The sequence below is a fragment of the Erpetoichthys calabaricus genome, chromosome 7 (assembly GCF_900747795.2).
Source record: "Erpetoichthys calabaricus chromosome 7, fErpCal1.3, whole genome shotgun sequence".
NCBI classification, from domain to species: domain Eukaryota; kingdom Metazoa; phylum Chordata; class Cladistia; order Polypteriformes; family Polypteridae; genus Erpetoichthys; species Erpetoichthys calabaricus.
Window position 1 is genome coordinate 95,834,463 of NC_041400.2, and position 19,294 is coordinate 95,853,756.

At 35.8% G+C, this 19,294-nt stretch overlaps 1 protein-coding gene across 4 annotated transcripts in view; it reads left to right on the forward strand.

Moving 5' to 3' along the window:
• npnta (nephronectin a) overlaps positions 1-19,294 on the forward strand; it is a 160,330-nt gene that overhangs the window by 52,916 nt on the left and 88,120 nt on the right. For 2 of the 4 annotated variants that reach the window (XM_028805193.2, XM_028805195.2), the window contains exon 3: positions 12,968-13,018. The exons of the other annotated variants lie outside the window; for them this stretch is intronic. In XM_028805193.2, coding sequence (XP_028661026.1) covers positions 12,968-13,018 — 51 coding nt within the window. The remainder of the gene's footprint in view (positions 1-12,967; positions 13,019-19,294) is intronic. 4 annotated transcript variants of the gene reach the window in all.

Genomic DNA, 19,294 nt, shown 5'->3' on the forward strand with positions numbered 1-19,294 from the left:
AAATGTAAAAACATTGAATAACACTGAGAAAACCTTGAACAACCAGAGAAAACTAACATTGCAAGAGTTTTAAGCACAGGGAAAAAAATGAACATTTGAAAAAATCCGTACTTTAATAAACTATCAAGAAAAGTAACATTGCAACAATGTACGCTACGAACTGATCGCTGTAAACAGAAGTGAAGTGGAGGTTAAAATCCAATAGAAAAAAAGCCTCCATTAAATACAACGAGGTTAAAACAATGCTCGAATCAGTCTCTTTAAAAACAAGCCCGGTGCATTGTTTAACTGCCTTCTCGGCCTTATGCGGCCAACCCTCTCTCTCTGGCTCTCTCTCTCTCTCTCGTGCGCGCGTGTGTGTCTCTCTGTCTGTCTGTCTGACTGTCTGTCTGTCTGTCTGTCTCTCGCTCGCTGCACAGGGAATGCACAGGGAGAGACTGAACATGTGCGGAAATCATCGGCGCGCACAAACCGAAAGGGAAACTGGCTTGTTCACATACCAAGTGTGTGGTCGTGAACAGATGCAAAAGTTTGGTGAACTTTTTGGTCGTTACCCGATTTGTACGTGTTTAGAGACATTCGTGAACCGAGGTACCTGATAGGGTTTTACCACCTAAATGTTTATTGACATTATTTTTTTTATTTGTCCTACTGTACCAAATTTATAAATACTGTATATCGCTTTAAAATCGGCAAATTCAAAGTTACAAAGCTATATGCCTTAATGGGAAAGTATTTGTCAACTGTAAAAAACAAAGCAAAATATTTTTGAGATGTTTTATAAAGTTTCTAAAGTTGTAATAACTGGGCCATCTTATTGAGATACTTATTAGATCTCTTAGATCTAAGTTCTAAGCATACAGGTGGACTTTACCACCATCAAAGTACAGATCTTTTATGTCTTTACAATCCCTACAGTTAATTCCAAATCCAATGATTAATAAGGCGGACCACTATAAAGGGAGTTAACAGTGAATATATTACAAAAGATTATGAAAAATGAAAACAATCTCACCATTTATTATTGGAACTCCCCAGATGTTCATGCAATGTCTGTGAATAATCAAAATAAACCAACTTAATGTCTGGGAATATATACAGTAGATGAGAGCAAATTGAGAAAAACGTGGAAAATGTAGTCCCCATCATTCTAGATTCAAATTGCAGGAGAATTGTGATGGAAAGTCATTAGGTGTTCCAAACTCTTTTCTCTGTGTGCACTGTCTGTTAATCATAAAACCTAGGAAATGGTGACAAAACAAAGTTTTACCGCTCAAGGACAAATGCTGTCTATCACTGCCATTCTTCTTATTTATAATAGAAAGCAACATTTATATTATACTATATACATAAATAAAGGACAGTAACAATATTACCAAACTGAGGAGACAAGACTACTCACATGGCACCATTACAAAGTTACTTATGTGCAATAATATGGCATCCATTTTTCTGAGCTAGAAATGATTCACTATTAGCATCCTCAGTTTCTAGCCAATCAACAGGCCCTCCATTGCTAACTTGTCACATTATTTGATTTTGCAGAATTCTTATATCCATTCTTGTCTGTCTCTCTCTGTCTCTCTCTGGCTTTAAGAGTCCTGTTCCTTGGTGGTTTTTAAAGCACCTGTGCTTTTGTTGGGTTTATGTTGGTTTATTTTTTCTCAACATTTCTTGGGTTATCCTTTACTACGGGGTCATGTCTGTACTGTGTGAGAAATGCTACTGTGGTTTTTGTGTATGTGTTTTTCCCCTCCATCACTGTTTTTCTAAACTTCAAAGCATTTTATATGCCCTGCGCACTTGCAATTTAAATGGGATTGTGCTGATAAATGGTAATATTATTTATCATGATAAATAAAACCATTGTCAACAATTTTCAATATCGTCTCTGCACCCAAGCTGCCACATATGAAGAAGGAAAATAGTGCTTCAAAACAAAAGTCTTGAAATAACAGCCATTTTCTTTTTTTCTTTATGCATATTTCAAAGAAAGAATGGAAAAGGAAATTGGCTAAGAAGCTACCCAGTATAACACATATTACAATTTAAAGTAAAAAACTTTGCCCAATTAACTAGAGCACAGAGCTTACATTTTCACTTTTTTAAAAAAGTGAAAGTGGATAACCTAGAGATTTTAAATTTTTAGAAAAACATAGTTTGCATAAATGCACATACTGTATAACTAGTCTTAATTCATATCTGAAGTTAAAGCATGTAAGAGCAGGTGTTCCAAGTGTGAGCCAGTCAGCCTACATTTAAGTGGTCTTTTCAGTTGCTACATGAAGGAAGGAGTGAGAAAAGAATCCCTTTATGTGGTGTATAATAAGGGCATCTTCAGAACAGCATGGGACATTTCTTATAATTTGGTGCTCTGTCCTTAGACCAGAGAAAGTTAACATGCCTGACTTTCTCAATAAATCGTATGAAGTCTAAATGGGTTTTTCACAATGTCAGTTTTGGATATAGCTTATTGTAAAAATATTAAAGTAGTTAATAAATTATGCCAGACATAATAACTTCTTCAATAAGTATATTAGTCTTTTTTCTAAGGTTTTGCATGTTATTTCACACCAATCATGTACACTATTCCCAAGGAATAGAACTGAATGAATGTACTGTAAATAGCTTACCAGTGCTAATATGCCTGTTGAGGCTACATTTTATAAACTGTTTAGGTTCTCCTAACAATTATAAACCAGTCAACCAGTAGTTACTATCATTGTTGACATATTCCTATTGTTTCTGTGTATAATTCAAGGAAGTGTTAGAGTTGTGGGAAAAAAACAACTGTTAAAAAAACAGCTGTAAAACTGTAAAAACTTTGTTATAAATTGCAACTCTACTCCGTGCAGTTTACCTCTATTCTTATAATAATAATAATAATAATAATTCTTTGCATTTATATAACGCTTTTCTCACTACTCGAAGTGCTCAGCAATTGCAGGTTAAGGACCTTGCTCAAAGGCCCAACAGAGCAGTCCCTTTTGACATTTACAGGATTCTATCCGGCAACCTTCCGATTGCCAGTGCAGATCCCTAGTCTCCGAGCCACCACTCCGCCTAATACTTCTACTGTATAAGGTCCTCAAAAAACTAACTGACTTAGCATTAAATCAACTTCTCATAACATATTATAGTTTTTAAATTACAGTGGGTAGCTGGTTTATAAATGTATTCAAATATTCTATTTAATCCCCATTTCTTATGTTTAATCTTGCATGTACTGGCCTCTGCTTCCTTGAGTAGTCAAACTGTAGACGGTCTTCCAGTTACTGAAAACGCCACTCGCATCATAGGTGAAGAGTTACATTTGCTTTTGGATTGTTGGGCACTGCCTGTCTTGTTAACCTTAGTTTTGACTTTTTGAGTAGGCTGTTTCTTATGCTAGAAGTTTTGGTTGTTTTCATTAGACATACTGTATAGTACTTTATAATCCTGCTGTTTCCTTACAAGTATTGAGGATTTTGGACTTGAGGACTTCCAAAGCTTTGTCATCACTATTCCCAATTATTTGAAAAAGTTTTGATTATATCGATTAAACATTTGATACCCTGTCAGTATTGCACTATTGCATTTAGAGCTAATGAAAAGGATATGTTGATCAACAGTTCAGCAGTAGTAGGCAGCTCCTCAGGTTTCTCTGGAAACCTTATTATCATAGATATGAAGGGTGACATATTCAGCATGTAACCAGTCATTTCTTGTTGCTTCAGACAATTTATTTTAATAAAAAATAGTTGGTGATGCTGAATTGACCATGATGTGCATGTGTTTACCTTGCGATGGGCTAGCACCCTGTTCAGGAATTGTTGCAGCCTTATGCTTGCTAAGTTAGGCTTCAGCTTCCCTGCAGCCAGGCTCAGGATTAAAGGGGCTTATGAAATTGTATGATATGATAGTATTTTGTTCTTGGAGATACCCTTTCCTCACATTTTCAACCATTGATTTATAGTTCAACTTACCTTTCAACATTCCTTTTAAATTCTCATGTAATTGAAAGTATATAGCTACAGTTTAGCAGCATGTAGAAGACTTGTCTTTCAAGTATCATTCACCAGTAGTGCTTAATACATGCACCAGCTTAGTGTAGTTTACAGTATGTTTCACAGGTTTGCATAATTAATCTTTAAAGAAGTGAGACATTAGTGTGCACAGTGACATGACAAGCTGAAGACCTACAGTTAGTAGTAATTGCTGAAGGTAAGTGTTACAAATTATGTGTAACCATATAAGCAGTGTGGTTACACATATGCAATATTCCTCAGCCTTGGGGCATTCACTGTATAATCCTAGTTTTGCTGCAGACAAGAACAGAAGGAAATGGTACATTTCTATATGATTTACTATCTGATCAAAATCTTATTTTCCCACTAAAGGCATGTAAAAGCTATTCTAGTACACAACCAACTATATATAAAACTAAGGAGAAACTGTTTACATATGAAATTTAATATTGTTGGATTAATAATAATAAATACAACAAATAGATTACTTAGCTCATATAGATAAATGCATATGATTTTAGCTCATTCTTTGTGCCTTCTTGTGTTTAGTAAGGCTCTGAGCTAAACACTTTAACTGAAGAGCTTTGTAGCTGACTGCCAACCCAAATTAGGGACCTTTGCTCTCTGTTTGTAACTATTTTTCTCATTTATCCTCCTCCTCCATATCATCATCCTCATTATTTTCAGATCCGTGTTATATGAAAGATGTACATTCAGTCCTCTCACTGCCTTCCCAGTTAAGCAGTCAGTTTCCATCTAATAAATAAAGGTGCATGTGTATTTGAGTGTGTGTTTGTTATGCAAAGCCACACTGTTGAACATGTTTCTGCCAGGATTTGCACAGATTAACCATTTTTACAAAGTTATACCCTAGGCTATGTTTTGTTCTGGAATGTTTCCCCTTGGGGAGCTATATTTAGTGACCACATTTACCCTTTATTAGGTAAGTGCCGTTAGGGTCTTTATCTTCTTGTGCACAGTCCCATTTTCTTGAGTCCTGAGAAAGCCATTGCCTTCTAGTTGTGTATTATTTCACAGCCAGTTAGTTTACTCGTCTTGATAATGCATATTTATATTAGCATGTCAAAGTGTTTCCTTAACCAAAAATTGGGATTGTAGTGATCTTAGAAGGAAAGGGCAATTCTTTCTGGATCCTCCACAAGTAGCGACACAAAGCCATTACAGGCACTAGTACTTGTAGATTCTTCAATAATTGCTGGATGCATCTTCTCTTTCAAGGCACGATGATCAAAATAACAGCTAAGCTATTCATCATGTCTGCACCAAATTCAGCACTAAGTGAAGTCGTAATCAATTGGTTTATGATTGCCAACTCAGGAGGGAAAAACTGTGAAAGATAGTCTTGCAAAATGAAATGAAGTCGATGTGATCACATTGAGCAAATGGTAGTTAAAGTAAAACTTTTATATGCAGACACTAAAACCCCTTGTCGCATGTAAGGGTGACATAGTCATATGCTTCAGATTATATTACAGGGATGCCTGGCTAAATTAATAGATGAGTTCTGGTTACCTAGCCAGCATGGGGAAGATATTCCTGACAGATGACACCTGCAGTACTTTATGCTAGGCAGTTGAAAACCAGAAGGCTTTTACTGCTAGTGCTGAGTCTGAACACAAACATGTCAAGGCAGTTATCAGAATCAATAATTTGTCTTCACCTGCTTTTTCCTGTGCTGACAGCTGATGGTGGTGGAAATGGGTGGTGAAGTGAAAGGAAATGACATTACATCTAAAGCCTGTATGGGGGAGACAAAAGCAGTGACTTGTTACAAGGTCACATATGCCACTGTGTAACATGTCAGAAGTGTGTTTTTTTTTTTGCCTCACCGAAGCAACAACCCCTTACAGTATTTGACACTGCACTATTAAAGTTGCATTCCCTCATTAAAGCTTCTGCCATGTCACTTGGCTGCCAGACAGTACTGGACTCCATTGGCTCTGGCAGCTCTTTCTGGATAGCAGCACAAAGGCTGGCCACAGAGCTGTCAGGTTGAACCTCCATCTAATTGACTCGTTTATTGCCTTGGAATTCAGTGCTTATGGTTGTGAAAAATGTGCAGCTATAAATTTAAAACTTATAAACCAAGAAATAACAGTAGCTTCTGTTGGTCTATGGTGCAATATTTAGAAATAGCAACATTTCTGTAAATAATGTGAATATTTTTGGGGACACTATTCACAGAATAATAAAACTAACCTGTATTGTAACTGAAGGCATTTAGATATTTGAAGACTAGAAGAGTGCATGTCAACCTCATCTTTAATAATTAGATGCCATTTTGAAGGCCAAGTTTGTCTCAGATGAGCAATGGCTGTATTATATTACATGGACTCCTGGACGTTGGTTAGATGTTAGAATGTTTTCTGGCAGGAAGCTCTCTGTTGTAATTTGTCAGGCAGCTCTCGAGGGAGACACAATCAGCTAGGGCACTAACTTTGACCCTTGAAAATGCTTGTACATCAGCTGAATGATTACTTGCCATCCACTTGGTTATGTCATTCTTGTTGGCAGAGGGCTTTCTTTATCTGCTGTAGTGCTCGAGTTTTTAAAATACTACATCTAACTGCAACATTGTTCAGTGTATGCATAAGGTTGCAGTTAGAGTAATCCAAAAAGAATGCATTGTAATTCCAAAATACCCAAACTAATATTACTCTGAACCCTGAAATCAATTTAACTTAAATTAAATCTTATAGCAACTATGGCTTTCAGCATTCCTTAGTGTTAACTCTTTTTCATTTAGCATATCACTATGTTTTCCATACCTAGTTTCTTTTAGCTTTTGAATTAGAATAGGTTTTGGCACATAAATCATGTAAATGGCTATAAACATGGATGGAAGGTAGAGCTAGATATTTTTCATCAAATATGACTTTGGATGCTTTGCCATATGTTCTGTATCACCTTACTGCTGTGGCTATAAGAGTAAAATAGACTGTTTACCTTGTGTCTGTGTGGTCCAAATTTGCAGACGACGATAGTGCAGCTCAAGGCAGACCCCCAACACGCTGAATTAGATGAGAATTGTATATTAACAGCAGGAGAGTCTCCTTGACAGTGAAGAGATGGCTGTTGATTGAAAATAAATAGAATTCAAAATTAAATAAAATGACAAGCAGTTCCTAGTATAGCATATTATTTAGTCTCTGGAAATGATGGATTGTGAGATAAACTGACCAATGCTGTTGACACAGAACTCCATCCTTTGTCCAAAATTTGTGCTTTTTTTGTTGTTCAAAAATTTTTTAAGACAGATTAGTGTGTATTTGTAGCTTATAATCAAGGAATATAGCTTCCAGTAATAACATAATAAACTGAATGTTGAAAAGTTAATTTCCCATATACTGTTTTTTTCAATATTTTAAATAGAAAAGGGTTCCTTAGGGAAAAAAAAGGAATAGAAAAATTTTTATACATTCATTTTTCTTCAACTGTTCATCCCTTTTCTGACTAGCTTACTCCAGGTCGTGGTTGTAGGATGCTGACGCCTATTCCAGCAATATCCTGCTTAATGCAGGAACAAGCTCTGGACAAAACCAAGGCTCATTACGTTGTTTTAATAATCTTTGCTTTAAATATAAACAATTAAAGCACAATAGCAACTGAAGTATTTAAAGTGTACTTTTTGTATAAATGTACGTACATGGATGTATTAACTTATTGTCTAGTGTCTTTACAGGTAGAGGGGTTTGGTATGTATTTGGGATGTTAGAGAGTGCTTTATTTCTCATTTTTTTCTGTGACCTAGATTAAATCCTTTAGTGTCCCAAAGCACTGAAAAAATTGGATCCATAGTCCCCCTACTCGTAAAAAGTAAAAACTGCACTAAAGTCTAAAATACATTTGAATTTTTCTAAGTGAATCAAAACATTGTTGTCCCTTAAGTGTGTGTTTTATTCTTTTCAGCTAATGTTAAAAAATTAAATATTGCATTCTCTGCAATTTGAAATTCTCACAATCTTCCAGTCTTTCATTCTTGTACCATAAAGATCAATGTAACTGAAACTGCTCTTTCCTTTTTAAATAGATTTTGTGTGCATAGAACAGTGGGACCATTGAGTTCATTCTCAAACCAACTATATATGAGGCAACTAGTGAAATAATTCCTGACAAACTTGTGAACATTTTTTTCTGGATAAGCCCATACCATTTGCAAAGAAGTAGTAAAAGTAAACTCTCAAACAACAAATTTTATTTTTTTTTAATATCCCACACATATCTTCTCCATCCCAACTCTTGTCCTCTTATCCTTTCAATCACTTGTCACACAAAGAGATGTGGCCTGCACCCTCAATGCACTTGCACCTGGGACTATACTCTGACTACACCCAAAGTGGGCGACTGCCACTGGGCTTCACTTTCTGTACTGGAGGGTGTCTCCTCTCCTCTAATTCTCCAGCAACATTCTTTTAGTTTAAGGGTGAATCATGTACTCGAGGACATTAGCGGAAATTAAGGGGAAGTGCATTTAAGACTAAAGCCAGGAAGCACTTCATTAAGTAAAGGGTTGTGGGACTCAACAAACAGCTGACACATGTAGTTGAAGCAGAAGCCTTGACAACCTTAAGAAGAATCTGGATAAGATATTTTGACAGCTTAGCTATTACCTAAACAAACAGGCTTGATGTACTGAATGGTCTCCTCTTGTCTGTCAAATTTCTTATGTTTAAGCACTATACAGTAAGCTAGAGCAACAAGGCAAGCAGGGGAGCAGATTTAAACTTTTATTCACTCATAACAGATTTCAAATTCTTGATATACCAAAAAGCAGAATCAAAGCAAATGATGTGACGATTATAGTTTTAGCAGCTCTGAAAGACATTACCTGCTGACATACCAGGTTCCTTGCGTTTCTGCTGCATTTGGTTAACAGCATTATTCTTCTGGTCCTTATCATTTCATCTTACTGCTTTTGCTTGCAGTTACTAACCTTTTACAGGCTGTCAGGAACGTATTAGCTCATGTTCAGGAGGTGTATATGCACAAAGGTATTCAATGGGCCTTGCTTTTTATGCACATTGAAAGCCATAAAAAGATACTTTTCCCATGTTTACAGTTTGATACTTTGCTTGTCTGTTTTGAACAGCAAAAATAAAAGCCCCACTTTACTAACACTTCATATTTTGTTTTATTTTGGCAAACTGCCATCTAGTGTTAGATCGGTACTAAAAATTTTGACTTTGGTATCAATACCAGCTCTCAAACCTCAGTACCGGTTCCAAAATGGTACCAAAACAACTAACTTGCGACTCCCATCTGTCACATATAATACAAAGTCTGCTTTGTCTTCAGCATCACTATAGATTTGTAGCCATTTAGATTAATCCCGTTGCTGGTAGAGCGGAAACCCAACATTAATAGTTTATTTCTAATGTTTCAATGCAGCTTTCTTCAAAAATTACTGGAATGGGAGTAGTGTGCTGTTCACTTTCTTGCTTTCCTCATTGCTCTCATTCACACTAGTTCAACCTTTTGAGACAAGTAGCTTATTATGGCCTGATGTTATAGAGTGGCCCTGGTTCTTTGGTTTCTTACTAATTTTTTCTAGTTCATTCTGTTCCCAGCTTATGTTCTGTCAGAATCACACAGAAAATGTGGCTGTTTTAGTGTGTTCCAAATCCTAGTTAATTTAAAAAGTTTCAATAAGACATTTCTTCTACACTATATTTTGGTATGTCTTTCTTTCAAGCAAAGGATAACCTGTCTGAAGTCTCCTGTTCACTATTTCATTATATCCTAATTAGTTATTCTTTATTGCACTTTTCTTAATGATTAAAGTTATTTGAAATATCAATTTATTACAATACTACAAATTAGTTGATCTTCAGCTCATGCAGTAGTGAGGATGGCATCCGTTCTTACAGAATATTCCAAGGGATAGCGCATGTCGTCAGAGAGACTTTGAACCTTATTTATGTAGCCCCCTAGGAAACTGTACTGTGCACGAGCCATTAGAGCACACACACACACACACACACACACACACTGCCCTAGTTACAATACAGAAATGGATAGGTGGGTAGAGGAAAGATTGAGGATTGTGTACTTGGTTTTGTTCAAAAGGTATTACGTGACAGGGCTACTCTAAAAGATCCTACAAAGCCTCAATACCTATGCCAGCCTCATTTAATAGAACATTCAAAGATTCTGATATTTTCTTTACTTTAGTGAAGAACTCACTGGCAAATGGTCAGCCTGACCTTTCTTCTGTAATAATACTTGCGCTTTTTCCAAGAAGTGTTTGATTAATTCCATGTTGCTGTTTATTTGAAGCCCGATCCCTAGATAGGGCTGGAAGTGCTTATAGGTTTTAAAGCTTTGGTTGCTCCAGGGTTCAAGGAGGACCCCCTAGACTTGAGATATACATTCCAGGATAAAATCTGTATGCTTGGCAATTCAGATAGCTGAGTGGAAAAGGCCAGAGTCCAAACATTGAAAAAGCTATTTAAAATAAATTCAATGAGTAGCTGAGAAAGAGGTCTGCATTGCATATATACACCCCTCATTTTTAAACACTGCAATCATAATTCTGAAAGCTGTGCTTGCTCAGAAACACTCTGGGAACTCAATTGTATGAATAATAGAGTTCAAGTATGAAAGCAATCCAGACACATAAGGAGCCACACAGATTTGTTGTGACACTATATGAAAGGGGACAGGCATTTCTTGCATTGTTTGACAACACTTTTCTGTCATGAGCCATGTTTCCATCAGACTAAACAAGACAGGTTTTAGTTACACTCAATTCTCAATTTCCAGGTGGTTAAATACTTTTGATAAGACGTTATATCCTTCTAGCTTTCTTCAAGGGCTAAATATATGTTTGCACTAAAGATGTATGTATCTAGCCAGGCTTTCTTTCATGTGAATTGTAAGAAGGTGTTTCCACTGGGCATGACAATAATTGGTATCATTTAGTTTAATGAATGCTTTTGATGATTAGAAAGCTAGAAACCAGTGCTTGCTTTTTGTCAACTTTGTTTTCTTGTAGGAAATGGCAGTCTTTCATTACTAAAATGTTGTTTTGTGTTACTGTGAAGTCTGAATGTTCTCACTGTGTGGCTTGCTTCAAAAATAAGAATTGTTGCTAAAATATGTCACTTACTTTCCTGGATGTTAAGTTGAGAATGCAGCTTCTTAAGTGTTTAGATTTGCAAGACCCTCTTGTTTTAGGAGTTCTCCACTTCAGGCTTTAGGGGCTGCGCAGTGTCAACTGCTGTACTTGATTTGTTTAGAGAGATTTTCACTGTTGGCTAATACTACCAACCATATTTTTTAATTCAATCTATATAACACCTTTCATAAAATTATTTAAAAAGCTTCAGCGCAAAAGTTAATGAAACAGTTCTTAAAAAACATTCATCGCCATTCCCCTCAAAAACAGAGTGGTATTGTGCTCATTTTGAAATGATGCTGAGTCCCCCAACCACTCTTGTTTTATAGTAATGCAAAGCACTCTTTGACCAAGTGTAACACACAAACAGCTGTTTTTTCAGGAAAAAACAAAATTAGCCAAATCAAGGGACACCTTTTCTATGGAAAAAGAGTCGAAGCATACATTTTTATTTTGAACAGGAAAAAAATTATTCTTTATTATTTGAAAAGAAAGTAACATTTTCTGAAGGAAATAAAGAACGACTTACATAGGTTAAGTTCTGTGAAGCAGCATGGTGCTACGTTGGCTAACACTACTGTCTCACAGTTTTTCTGGACCCTTAGTATGTGGAGTTTGCTTGCTATCCCCCCATGTTCATGTGGGTTTTCCCTAGTTAAACTTGTCATGTTCCCTTATTCCAAAGACTCACATGTTGAGAATAATGGTAACTGTACATTGAACTCCACAAGCGAGTGCATATTTATGCCATGCAATGGACCGACGTCCTTTCCTGTGTTAGAACCTGCCTTGCATCCAGTGTTACTTGGACTTCCACCCCATTATGGAGAAAGCCAGTTCAGAAGATACTGAATGCTCTGTTAGGAAAGAAACCTGAAGAACAGAGTATAAAAAACTAATAAGTCAATTTTATTTATTATTGCCGTATTCAGAGAATGCATCAAAACTAGACTGTACAATGAGAAAAAAATAAAGATTACAGTTTGGTAAAGGTGAAATCTCTCTAAAAAGTGTGAAATTATCAAGTAAAATATTTCCTTGTCTGAAAAAGACACTGCAGCCAAAAAAGAAAGGAATCACAGAGTTCTTAAAACATAGAAAAAATAGAAACCTTTGACTTTTGAATTTTTAATATTGAAAGGGTATGAGAGATAGAATAGATTTAACTGTGATAACACAGGGAAGCGCAGAGACTCATTACGTATCACCTTTGTGACTCCAAGAATTTGAGTTCACCTCATGCCTCATTATAATTTTGTGGACTTGACATGTTCTCTTGGTGCCTACATGATTTTTATCTTGGTATCTCACCACAATTTAAAGATAAGTCAGATATGGTGGATGTTGACTCTAAATTGCCCCTTACTGTGGGAGTTCACCCATCCAAAATAGGCTGAAGTGCTGCTGGAATAGGCAGAAGCTCCCCGAGACCTTTATAATAGATAATGTGGATCTAGAAAATGGACGGATGACTGAATATAAGATTTGACAGTTTTGTTCTCTTCCTTCCAAATAACCTTTTCCTAGTAGGACATTTCAATATGAATCAATAAAAAAAAAATCATACTTTTATTTATTTATTTATTTCCCCCCACCCCCATGTAATTCTAATTCCTTGTTAAGTACAACAGTTGTCAGGTTGAGGAGGGTCTTGCACCTCAGGCTCTTTATTTATAAATTAAGGTTTGTGAAGACTGCATATAAAAGTGTAAATCCTTTGGAATGTACTGTATATCTGGTCTTTTTTTTAATGTGTCTCAAGGAAAGAAAAACAAAAACAACAAAAGCCTGGAATTTCTTTTTTTGGACATTTGTTTTGCAGCTCTCTTCGTCCTAACGCACAGAGTAGTCGGGATAAAGTGCCAGCCCCAAGGTTAGCTCAACATATTTCTTGAAATAATCTTAGTCATGTCCTAGAGTCATGACCTCTAAATCATGAGTTTCCACTTACAAATGTTGTTTTTCCTATCTGATGATGTATCACCTAGTGACTGTTGATATTCTTGGAAGTGAAGGACACAGAAGGGGACAGCCTTGGCCACATTTGAGCCTTTACAGTTTTTCATTCTTGTGCACCTTGATCGTTGGTGTAGTGTGGCTACAGAGATACTGGCTATCAAAGCTCATGCCACCCCACTCCCGGGCTCGATATTCAGTCCTCTGTGTTGAAGAGCTGTACTGTATTTCCCAAAGACCTACAAGGCAGACACATTGTTTTTCTCACAAACCTAAATTATTAATGTGCTGTGTACTTTTTGTAATGGAAAATTAACATTAGTTCATGTTATTACCCTATGAAAGGGAAATTAATATCTATATGCAGTGCATTTCCAGTGAGAACCATAAAAGGTGCTAAAATGCAATTCAGAATAATTAGAGATAATGAGGTTTACAAAATAAACAAACTGCTAAATTTATTCCAGTTAAAAACGGACCGACATTCAAGACCCTCAGTTAAAGATTACCACACTCTAAACTTGCCAGGTACACCAGGGCTAAAAACATTTTAATATGTTTTTTTTAATTACTACCAAAAAAATCCAAAGGAAAAACTTGTTGATGTGTTCTTTGAAAACTGCTCTGTTTATGGAGTTCCAATGAAATATCAAAGAATAATGATAAGATAAACTTTGCCTTCCCGTGGCTTCTGTACTTCAAAGCTTTAGAACATACAGTAGGTAATCCAAATGAGCTATAAAGTACATTGCATTGCCCTGTCAGTGTTTACTGTTGCTAATCTTGTTAAAATTCAGTTAAAAGATGCAACTTAGCATTTGCATCTCAGCCTCACATTGTTTTAGAAATGTTAGATGTTGAAGATTTGACCAGATATGTTAAACCGAATTGTCTGTTCACATGTAAAATTTCCCTATGACTGAATATTTGAGTCCATGCTTCTGGAAGGCTTAAAATCTGCTCGAATATTTACCTGAAGGAGCTTGGTGGCCTTATATTACAGACAAAAAGGGAGCCAAAGTGGAAAATGACAAAGGCCAAAACAGCCTGCCCTTATACCATTGAGCAAAATCCATTCCAGTACTTCTGGCAGTTTCCCAATACACCAAATCCAGACTGAATTTAAAATGATGGCCAATCTTTCTGCAGCCTCTTGCCAGCTAATTGATCCCATCTATCAGTTAGGAATGCTGCTAATTTGGCAAAGTTTCTTGGGGAAAGGGGAGCGTGGGTGAAAGGTCTTGCAGATGTTTCAACAGATACTTTAGAAAACTTAACGACAGGAAGCACAGTTACACTGTAGTGGTGCAGGGGAATCAGGGGCCCATATTGAACAGCACCTGAAGTTAACCTTGTCATTAGATTCATCTGTCAGAGCCCTTAGCATGGGCTGTTAGAGCGCCAAACATTTAGATAAAATCCCACATCCTGCAAAAATAAGAGACAATTGGCTACCTGAACAGAAAGCCACAATACAAATATTCATAAAAATTCAAGTAATGATAACAAAAACACGTCTTAAATATGCACACATGTTCCTAGAGTTTGAATCCAATTAATTAATGATTCTTTGGTGAAGCTCCTGTATTACGATAAGAGAGGAACTGAGGACATCCTAACTTAGGCTGAAAGACAAGGAGCAGCATTCGCCTTCTGTGTGCTGTATGAAAATAATGTCTTTCACACTTTCTTACTGCTAGGCACAACTTTATTTTTAGACTTGTGCTTTTAATATTTTTATAATTATATGTCAGCCCATTGTCTGCCTTGAGTGATGAGCCTGAAAGGTATGAAGCTGATATACCTCACAATGTCCAAATATACTTGATCCACTACTGCAGGTTGCCCAAAAGCAATATAAATTGAATTAAACCAGCTGTTGAGTACTTCAGCTCTAGGAATTTGTCAAGATCTGCTGCCAGGAATCTGGCGGAATCTAAATTTACAGCACGCTCATTACAAGACAAAAAACGTGTAATTGAAGTCTTGCAGAAACCTGCATCAGTCATGGGAATCGCCCACATTACAAAAATCGGGCAACACAGCCTAAAATTTTCTTCATTGCAGAATGGAGTGTTGAAGCCGTCAATCTCTTTCTGTCACCACTCTTCTAATTACTGTGTCGTTTGTCTGAAACCTCTGAGCTCAGAACCGAAACTGTGCCAAAATGTGCAGCATAGATAACTACACTTCTGTGGGACACACATTTTATTAGATATTAGATGTAAGTGCTGGGTGTGCTGGAAACAGTTGACTTGTCAGTCATTTCAGGTGGCAGACTTGACATTTGTATGATTTATGTGTTTGTATAGTACTGTGTGTTATCGAGTGATAAGAAGAATGGTAAGAAATCAAGAAAGTCAAGCTAACAACAGTGTTTTCTATAGACAGCATTTGTAACAGACACATTGCTAACTTGCTGTAATGTCTAAAGCAAAAATGAATTTAGGTATTAATTATCTCTACATCTATTTACTGTACATATTTAATGGATTTTTTATTTTCTTTGATTTGTGTGTATTTATATACATATGAATGCATTTTTGAGTGTGTGACTTTGATTTTTTTTTTTTTTTTAGCAGTTTTCTTGTTTCTTCGTTTCTTTAGATGCTACACAGCTTCCATGTTGTTTCAACATTAGATTCTAATAATTTTGAGTTGTCTACTTAAGAATAATTTGTTTTTTGTGTCGGGGCTTGATTTTCTATGTGACTTAATGGCTGAAAGACGACATGATGTCCGCCTTTAGAAATCACCCTCTCACATGGGACTAAGCATGCTTCAGGCTCTAGGGATAACCTTACTCTACATTTTTAGGGAAGTGCTGAGTTTCAAAATCTGAGATGACTTGTCACTTTACACTAAATCAAATTGCTGAATGACAAGACAATCTTGTCCTTGCTTAAGTGTCCTTTAGAGACTCTGCAACCAACATGTGTGGCATTGTTTGGGCTCTTGTTTATATACAATCTTCACATTTAAAATTTAATTGCAGCATACTGTGTATATTGCTTTATACATTTAGCAATAATTTATTTTGTTCAGTAGCTGAAACATAAAATGACTAAGATATTTTATTTCTGATATTGTTTAGACGAAGTGAATGTGTGAAAATGCAAAGTCCTTCACAGTTTCTAAGTAAAATTTTGTTTATTAAGTGTACTTGCTTTTCGATTATTAGACTGTACACTGTTGTTTTATATAACACATTGAGTAGAAAGTGGTTTCATTAGGTGGTTTACAGTACAATAGCAACATTACAGAGTTAAAAATAAACAACTTTTCACAAAGGAACCTGAAGGCACTTTGTTGATATTAGTCACATGATTAAAAAGCAACTTTTAAAATCCATAAACTATGGTGTTAATATAAGTGAAACTGCAAATACAGCTTGAACTAATACATCTGAAAGAAATAGTTAGTTTCAGATGGAGAGTCCATTTGGAATTAAAATTGAAAAGATGCTTAGATTTGCTTTTCTTCACTGTGGAGCAATTGAACTAATTATTTAGAAAATGTAAGATGAATTAAACACAGAACTGTTGCTGAATATGTGCACTGGATGCCTAAAGCTTTAAAACAATATAGGTAGCTTAGTGATAATGTAGTGTATAGTGATTTCAGGTCCAAATGGTATTCATACTTAGTGTTTATATACTGTATACTTAAAATATATAGTGTGTATGATAGGTGTAAATGGCAAAAATGATTAAAGGCTATTTCCACACTGAAAAGGAAAGAAGGTAAAAGACTCAACACTTTGGCCATACAGTATAGTCTTTATCAGGTGTTCAACTGAAAAGGAAAAAGCATCCCTACACTAATTCCTATGATATGGGATCATATATACAGTACAATACATGCTCACAGAACAAAACAATGCAGCAGCAGTTACTGTGTGGCAGAGAAGACCACTATGGCAATGTGAAGAGTTTCATGACAATGGTAGAGATGACTAGAATTGTTTACCAAATAAATAATTTAGTGCATCTGTCATCTTTCATAATCCACACTACTTCATTTAGAAGTGCATGGTATGTTACTGCCAACAGACACCAGACAGGACTTGTTGCCCAAACCACACTAGAAGATGATGGCCAATTTCAATATGGATCATGGAGATTACCCTTTATGAACAGCAGATAAGCATTTTATTTTATGTATGAGCCTCTGTGAAAAGATGGCTTACAATCTTGTTTGATTTGTTATTGTATTCAAATGATCATCCATTAATTTTTCCTATTGCATTTCTACAGCTGAAGTGCTTGTGCCAGGTGTACATGTATGTGTACAAAAAAGTGCTGCTGCAATATACAGTAGTTGCAAAACCATGTTAAGTGTCTATTCAAAAGATTTTACCAAGTTATACACTCGACTTAATGTCTATCTGCTGCTTGCAAAGCATCATCTCCATAATATTGACTGTAGCCTTCTAGCAGGCTGACCATGATCATGTTTTTCTAAAAGACTTATGGCATCACCTTTGTGACTTGTAAACTGAATTGCTGTAAAAAATTTAATCTCTACCTACATTCTGTAACTGCTCACATTGCTACAGTTGTTTTTGCAAAGTTCATTTTATTTTTTAGTTTATCTTGTTACTGCTTTTATGTGTATAATATACACACACGCACACACACACACCCCTATTCCAACAGGCCTAATCTTCAGACTTTAAGAAGCCTTAAATATGTCACTTATTTTCTGTCACAAACTGTCTTTGCTGAGCTTTGCAGAAATCCAGACAAAATAAAAAATTGCACAAGGAGCCAGACACTTCTAAGCAGAATACTCAATGGCTTCTGTATATCTATAAACAAACTCAAACAGGTCCACTTATAACATCTGGTGTATTTATACTGTCTGTAAAAGTGTAGCTGGTAAATGTAATAGTTAATAACAGGCATAGACAACCAGCTTCCTAGAGTGCCACGGTGGTTATAGGTTTTCATTCAAACCAGTTTGTTAATTAGAAGCTAATCTTTGCTGGTAATGGAGTGCCTTGTTTATTTCGACAGCATGAGCCCTAAATTGCTATGCCATTTGTTCATTTTACTTTGTTGCTTCTCAGGAGCAGACTGGATTACCTAGTACCCCTTGTTCTTTATTTTACTTATGTTATTGCTTTCTAAATACTTTAATAAAACTACCATCATATCAAAAACACCAGCTAGCATAAATTAAACTGCTGTGTACTTTTTTTTATAACCATTCTTAGGTGAGAGGTAGTAAAGAACAAAATTACAAGGTTGATCCAAAATAAAACAAAACAAATATTCACAATGTGTATCTTTGAAGTATATAGTGTGCAACACCAACAAGCATAAAATAAAACCTGCGGTACATAATTTATTATTTCTGAGATCACAGACTAAGAGCTGAGGTAAGCAATTTAACTAAACAAAATTTCAGTTTAAATTGATATTGACTGGAGAGGCTTAGATGAAAGAACACCTACATCTAATGTGTCATTTCAGGACCATATGCGACGAATATAATGTAATTTTAAATGTTGTATCTCATTTTTTTTCCATTGTCTTTTGTTTTTAAGATTTTTTACACCAACCATAAAATTGTCATTATCCTTTGGACCCTGCAATGTATCTGAAACCTGTACAGACAAGGGAATGCCTTGACAAGACCTTGGTCTCAGATTGGTTTCAGTACATGAAGTTGCATTCATTTTTGACCTTTCAGTGAGCTTTGTGCAAAATAGTCACTAAAACATTAGACTGCAGATTAATCAATGTTTGCTCTATTGACTGTGTTTAGCGCAACCTCAAGTAATAAGAAGAAAGGATATAGGTAATATACAAACAGAAAGCAGCCTCAAAAAAAAAAAAAAAAAAAATAAAAATATATATATATATAATATAGTATACATACATACATACATACAGTATCTTATACATGAGTAAATAAGCAACTGTCCATCCCTTTATGTAGAAGTAACACATTTTAATGTTATTATCTGTAAATCAGAAAACAGTCTTGCAGCTAGGCCATCTGATTCATTGTGGTTCGTAATAGATTAGATTAGATAAACTCTGTTAATCCCAAGGACAAATTCACAATATATAGTTCCTTATGTTAGAAAAAATATCTATACTGATATGGACTGGGTAATGTGTTAGGAATGAAAGGATGCCACATCATTTGATGGAAATGAAAATTATCAACCTACAGAGGGCTG